The following is a 7,834-nucleotide window of genomic DNA, read 5'->3' on the forward strand; positions in this document are numbered from 1 at the left end:
GGAAAATAGTGTTGAACCTCAGAATAAAAAAAAATGCTAGATTCTTTTGACATAAAGAATTCCTCTTCAACATGAAAGATGTTTTGAAAAGTCTCTATGTTTTCAGTGATGACTGATGCTGATAAAGTTAACTTTCACATCAAACACCAAACTGAAATAAAGAAAGCAAAACGTTGATATTGTTAACGTTGTCGTATGAAATGGTCACTCCAATTGCATTAATGAATGTTACTTCGACAATATTGCCCTAAAAAGCCTATTATTTAAAATTTGCTAGTTCACCTGATAAGCTGACAGCGGGCGGGGTATTTTACTTTTTAGCCGTCTTTAGAACAATTGAATTGGCTCGAATCTCATCGTGATGGATGACTTGTCAGCTACATTGCGAAGAGCGACGGGAAATAAATTACAAAAGTTTGAACAAATTAGAGGTAGGGCTAGCTTGGTTTTGTACTTAACAGTATAACACTAACACTGAAACAGTCACAGGCCATTGGCCTAACGTATGCTAGGCTTAGCTGTTTACCGCTCATTACTAAAATACTAGTTACTACAGCCTAGGCATTAGTTAGGTCCAAGCTAATTTAGTTATGTTAGTTAGCGTTAGTTAGTTAGTTAGTGTTAGTTGCGTTAGGCCCATCAGTTACCTTGAGATTGTAATGCACTGCAGATGGGTCAACGGCCCGGGCCAGTTGACTACGTAGGTTAGGCAATAAGCAGGTGACGTTATACTTTATAGATCTCGCAGTAGAATCATAGTTTTTTCATTTTTTTTTTTTACACTGCCAAATTGTAACTTACTTTCCATCAAATCACTCACAAATCTAGTGTGATGTTCGTTAAAAATAATTTCCGAAATATGTTAATGTGAAATTAATGTTTAAAGGTCAATGCAGATATGTTAACTTCAATCAATGTTGATGTCATATCCTTTTCATTACATTTCAGGGAAACAAGCTGATACTTTTCCATTTCCCTTTTGGGATGTTGTTGTCATCAGTGCAGCAGATGAATCACAAAGTGTTGCATTCCAGCAGCAGATAAATGAAAAGATCCAACAGGGTCATCTCCCTTTAGATGTGTGCTTCATTTGTTTTCCAGATCCAGGCTCTGACAAAATAGGTAAGTTAATTTGGCCAGAGTTGGTACTCTCGTGAGCTGGCTATGACTGACATAAAATGTAACATTTTTCTGTCATCGTATTACATCAAAATTTGGTTATTCACACTGAAATATTCATTTCAATTTCATCTCAGGCTCTATTTAAAATACACTTCCTTTCTGGTAAGTTCATATGTGTGTGTAAAGTTGACTTCAACATATGTCCAGAATTTATCATTTTAATTCAAAGTACCATGTGCTTCATGAACAAATATAAAATAACAATCAGGATCAAACAATAATCAGCCCTCCATCATAGTATTACAAGAATGATTTATCTTTATTTTCCAACATCTATTTACTATTAATTTTTGGGTTTCATCCTAATTAAAACTTTGACAAGCATTTAACTGGTGAATTATTCCCATTTCAATATGCTGTATTAAATACTCCCACTTAGTTATCATATATGACCTGTTTCAAAAGCAACTGTGGTTACATAAATATGGTGCTATCAAATTGGCAACATAAGATTACCATCATTAATAATTTATTCTTTTCTCAATTTTATTTTTTCACAGGTCCCGGTGGCTCTTTAATGGCTGTTTGTCACATGTTACATGAGGCTTACGGTACAAAACTGAAGGACCTCAGAGTACTCTTCCTTCCAGCAGGAGGGTTCAGCCAGCGACTTCCTAGTGCTAGCGTGCTGGGTAAGATATTCACGACCCTCCCACTCGGAAATCCAATTTATCAAATGCTGGAATTACAACTGGCCATGTACATCGATCTGCCATCCAGAATGACAGGCGGGATGTTCCTGGCCTGTGCTGATACCTTCATTCTTTACGACGCCGACGACGGTTCGTCGTGGAGCTTCGACAAGTCTGGTATAACAGCCTTTGCTCATCCATCAGAATTGGAAGTTGGAAGGAACCACGGTGTATTTGTTGTTTCTCAGGTGGACTTGAATCCGAGTAAGGTCTCCATGGTGGAATGTGAGAGGTTTTTGCATAAAGTCAGTCCAGATGTTATGAGAGCAGAGGGTGCAGTTTTGCCTCAGTCGTTTAATCCATCGGGTGGTGATGAAAGAATACTCATCGATAGTAGTTTTTTTATCGACTGTGAAACTATCGATAAGTTGATCGATTTCTATGTGAAAGTGCAGCCGTTGCGGTTTGAGATTGACTCCCATGGCGACTTCTTGCAGGCGTTAGGAACCAAGTCAAACTCGGCCTACATCTCGAACATGCAGAATGCCGTCAGCCAATCGCAGTCTCTGCTTAAGATGAGGAAGGATATCTTTGATGTGCTCAGAGGCACCAGCCTTCATGCACTGGTGTTGAAGGAGTCTAAGTTTTATCACATCGGCACAACTAAGGAGTACCTCCATCACTTTTGTCAGAATGACGTCCTTCAGTCTGAGCTCGGACTGAAACAGAATGTCGGTAACCATTACACGGGTGACATGTTTAACCATAACTCTGAATTATGTGTTATGAATAGCGTCCTACATTCTGATGTCAAAATCTCAAGAAATGTTGTATTGGAGTTCTGTCACTTTCAGGGTGCTGTCAGCATAGCGTCAAATACTATCGTTAGTAACTGTCGCTATAGTAACCAATCCACTTCAGAAGCTGTTGAGATTCCTGCAGATAACTTCTTGCACACTGTTTGTGTCAGGCACCAAGGCAAACGCCAGTTCGTGACGGTGTTCTTCAACGTCGACGACAATTTAAAGAAAGGACAGCCGCAGAACAGTTTGGGGGATCTTATCTTCCTAGGTCAAAGGTTAGGTAATGCTTTAGACAAGTCATTTGATATACCAACTACCATCTTTGACCCTGACGAAAGCACTTTCAGTCTGTGGAATGCTAAGCTGTTCCAGCCTCGATCGACCATGGATGAATCGTTTGCACATGCTTTATCGACCATGAAAAGTCTACGAGTCGGTGGTCATAATAGCTCAAACTTGAAGTCTTTATTTGAAAATAGCCTCTCCATGAAAGACATTCTGAAGTCAAAAGATATTGAAGGAATGCTAGAATTTCGCCGTAACCTTACAGCAAGCATACTTAAACTGTAAATTATTTTAGTTACCCCAGGGCATTAACAACTTGTTACATTCCATATATGCAGTCTAGAATTGTACAAAAATACCAATTAAATGCTTTTTTTTTTTGGTTTACTTAAATTTATGTCTTAAATGTCACAGTAGTTTAATACTTTTTGGTTTTGTTGCTTTAGCACCCATGCTAACCTCTGCAGCCTAGTGTGTGTGACGTGGACTGACACCCTAGCGTGTTAACATTATTAGTATCTTAAGAAGAAAATGTGTGACTGATGTAGCACGATGTTGTACTTGGTATATATGTTGGTCATGGTCAGTATATGGTCGCTGGTTTTCGGTAGGGCTATTTTGCATGTTAATGAGTGGGGCGTAATATTATATTCTGTTACAGCCTTTCATTGCAGCCTCCTCAGCTGGTTTTGTTGATTCCGTTGACGACTTTGCTTTCGCCCATACTGTATCTGAGATTGGTAGAGAATTACTTAACGGTAGGTACGGTCTTGATATTTTAACATACATACATACATACATACATACATACATACATACATACATACATACACACATACATACATACATACATACATACATACATACAACATTCACGACAAGGCATTGTTAGTTCAAAATGCATATTCATACTGGGTATGGCTGATATAACTACATGTGCTTTGCAACAACAATTTTACCTCATTAATATTCATGAGTGGATGGGGCTTAGTGGGAAATTTGCATAAATAGATTGTAAAAACAATATCTCAACAAGCACAAGTTGAATTAATATTTCATTAATTAATATTCATCAAATTGCAAAACATGACTTTTGAACATAAGACAAGAACCAAATGTTCCCTGATTTTCATCCTTGACATATCAGGTTTGTCACACTGCATTTATTTAAATCAACCGTGCTGTTTTTGTGTGCTCACATGCATCTCCAAGGTCAGCAAAAAGATTGCCTAATCCAATGGTGTAATCAATAGACTGAAGAATTTTTCATAAGTCACTTTTTACCCTTGTGCTACCCCATCTCAACTATAGTCTTCTTGTGTGGTACAATAGGCAGTCAACTCTTCTTAACAGTTTATTTAAGTTACAGAAACATGTTACCGGAATATAAACCAGACTCATTACATCTCGCATAAATGCTCTTCTCTTTATAGACTCCAATACATTAACTCTATATGACTTGTACAAGTACCAACTAGGCATCTTTATGTACAAATTTCATCATTGGTCTTCTCCCACCAGCTTTTAATAACTTTTATACTTTGCAATTCTAGTTATCACTCCTATAATTCTCGTTCGATGAATATGCTACACCATCCTTACTCTAGAACTAGTCTTAACCATTCTCAAATTTGTGGCACAGGTGTACCCTTTTGGAATGCTCTTAATCATGTCATTAAAATTTCTCCAACACTCAATACATTAAAGCGATAATATAAACCAACACCTACTACATAGAAATTCATCTAAGTTATACTTCCTAATTTTTCTTATATTTCTTTCTTTCCATAAGACATATATTTTTTAATGGTTATCTTAGGGGGGGGGGGGGGGGGAGGGGTGTTGTACATTGTTACAGAGGGACCAGACCAGAAAAGTATCCACTTATTTTTTTCTTGTTCCTCTACATTCATCTCATATATATTATTTTGATACTCTATATTTACTGTTTACTATATTTGATGCCATCTATTTTTATCCCACAATGTTAAAAAATGGCATGTTGAAAATAAACATATTAATCAGTGAACTTCAAACTCTTAATTAGATCTCTGAAATAGTATGTCATTCCCAATCATTCTTTCCCCGTCAATCCGTCTAGTATACCCCCCCCCCCCTCCCAAACCGAATCTTGTTTGTTAAAGGAATATCAAATGATTAGACACACTTATTCTAATGTTAAATCAGCAAAGAGCAAGCAATAATGATTTTATCACTAAGATTTTTGTTTTAATTTCTTAGTTACACCGTCATTTAATTTCCCACTCAATCCTACACTCCCTGATACCCTTCCATCCCAATGTAGGAAACTTCATCGTTACACGCAGCACGCAACGATCTTTGTGCTACTTAATTGATTCTTACTGAGTCTCCCAACTTAAAAGCATATTTTTTTTCCAAATAGATTAGTGAAAGTTACACAGTTTTAAGTAATAAATCAGAAGCATCTCTTTTTTAAAGCATTGTATTATCGGCCTAGTCTTCCGATAAGCTATACAGACCCCCTCCCCCCCCCCCCGCCCCAAATGCTCTGATAAATGAAGACAAGATGTACTGAAAGTTTTTCTCCTTCCCCCTTTCTGGGCCATGGTCATCATCAACTATTTAATTTCCATTTTGATGGGAACTCCAGATGTCTGTATTTATCTAATAAAACTCCTTCACACAGGAAAAAACGACGGACATCCCCAAACTAACAAGTAATTATCAGCCACTCTTTAAAGCCTTTAACATTTTATTCATTTGAACCAATAAATTCTTCTCTCAGATTTTTCTATCTATAGATTGACCTTGGCAAAACAAAGCCACAACTGTAAGGCATTTTGTTGATTGGATACATCTGATATGCGAGAATTCTAGCCAGTTTTCAACGTCCTATGAACTGCAAGGTGCCTCTTAGGGGAAGGGAAAGGTTTTCATTGCCAGGGTTCGATTAACATTAATAAAGCAAACCAAATTAATTAGCTGTGGAGGGGATAAGGGGGAAAGGACAGGCAACAACAATTTAAGGAGGGTAAGATTTTGAACTGAAGTTTTTTGTCGCTACAGGGCAATACCTTTACTGTCCACATCTCCACACCCCCCCCCCCCTCCCAAGCCCCTTCAACCTTTGCATAAAAATACCTTGCATTTAGGCCTAATTAAAAAACTAAGCTATAGTCTTTATTTGCCATCAGAATGCATCATTTGGTGCCAGAATCCCCACCCTCCCTCACCTCGGTAGGTTATCTAGTGTATAACACTGAAGGAAACATGATTACCCCCTGACCCGACATGACTCAATGTCCCACAGGGCAGGGACAACATAACGACGTCAATTGGACCTGCCTGTTCAATGTTTATCATCATTTATATCACAACGAATCAGTTTCAAGGTGCAATATAACGAGCTTTCAGAAACATAAAGTTACGGCGAGTGTAAAGCTGTTGAGAGATACAGCTGATTGCCTTGTAAATAAATTTAGTGGTATTCAAAATCTTAAGAAAAATTTTTCAATAAAAATCATACAGAAAAATAGAATACTTATCACTTGTTATGTTTATTTGTATAATAAAATTTTACTTATTTTTTTCCTTTTTTCTACATGAACAATTCATACGTCTTTTATCTCTAGCTTCCTCTGTATTACCACCTTTAAAAAAAAAAAACAGATTTTATATATTTTTAAGACATATTATCAGTGGCGTAGGAAGGTACTTTTGAGTGAGGGGGCTGAAGACTGATGGCCGGCCTGGGGGAGGGGTCTAAGGAGAGGGGGTCTCTCCCTCCCCTTAGACTTTTTTTTGCATTTCCAGGTGGCCTCAGATGCAATTTGGTGCAATATAGCACACTTCAACACCCACTCCATTTTGTAAACTGAATTTTGTATTTTCACCTGGCCTTAGATGCAATTTGGTGCTCCAAATGAGATATTTCTTCTCATTTGGAAATGAAAAAGGGGTTTTCTGACTTGCGAAGCGGGGGAGGGGGGGCGGAATGATACTTCCGCCCCTCCACATTTTTCACTGGGGGGGACTGGCGCCCCCCAGCCCCCCGGTTCCTACGCCCTTGCATATTATTATATATCTTCCTAATTCACAAAGCTAAACCTTTACTAACTATTGTTCTATTTAATTCGTAACAAGAGAAAAGCACTTCTTTAAGTAAAATTAGCATTACATTTGTCAATAGCTGGGCAATATTGTCAGCAAAATTTAATTCAAATTTTGTGTGAACAAACGAAACAGAATTCCTAAATTTGTTATTCTTCTTTGCAAGAAGTAGCTGCAACATGTAATAGACATATTAAGTTATAGTCATAACTGTTCCTAAACTTTCTGCATAAATTGTGTTTTTTTTCTTACAAAATTGAACAGGCAAGAAAGGGTCAAAGATATTTTTAATTATTTAATAGTATTAGTTTTAAATGTTTGGGTTAAACGGATTCAAAATTTCTAGCGAAACTTGAAATAGTTGAAAGGAAAAAATCTTGTCCTATTGTGAGTTTATCTGAGGAGAAGATAACAATTCGTTGCAGAATGTCAAGGGTCACAAAACATGATTTAATAAATATACAGACATCAATGTCCTCATGTTTGGCTTCTTTTTCTTGAATATCCTTCACCTTTGTGGTAGTGGGTGCGACATAATCTCCAATCTCCATTTCGTTCGTGAAATCGGTCACCACATTTTTGAAGCTATTTATTTCGTCACCTCTGTATGAAAAAAAAACTGTAGCATATTAAAGGGCTCCCGTCAAGGAGAGGGGTAGTAGCCATCACAATTGGCCGCTTGGGAACCTTGTCAGGGGGAGGGGCCGCGCATCTCAATTTTCCCGCTTGTGAACCTTATAAAGAACACGTATTTCTATCTTGTACTTTGGGACCACGTATCTCCCGAACGGAAGCAGATATAGACCTGGGAGTTGCAGATTTGGGCTCCTGAGCATCGAT

The 7,834-nt window shown here is 37.7% G+C and overlaps 1 protein-coding gene across 1 annotated transcript; it reads left to right on the forward strand.

The window, feature by feature from the left end:
* Positions 1-219: 219 nt before the first annotated feature.
* LOC139979356 (fucose-1-phosphate guanylyltransferase-like) lies at positions 220-7,466 on the forward strand. Its single transcript, XM_071990060.1, has 3 exons — positions 220-431; positions 949-1,122; positions 1,683-7,466. Exons 1-3 carry the CDS (start codon positions 362-364, stop codon positions 3,185-3,187), a joined length of 1,749 nt encoding a protein of 582 aa, XP_071846161.1. The 5' UTR covers positions 220-361; the 3' UTR covers positions 3,188-7,466.
* Positions 7,467-7,834: the final 368 nt, after the last annotated feature.

The sequence above is a fragment of the Apostichopus japonicus genome, chromosome 14 (genome assembly GCF_037975245.1).
Source record: "Apostichopus japonicus isolate 1M-3 chromosome 14, ASM3797524v1, whole genome shotgun sequence".
Taxonomy (NCBI): Eukaryota; Metazoa; Echinodermata; class Holothuroidea; order Aspidochirotida; family Stichopodidae; genus Apostichopus; species Apostichopus japonicus.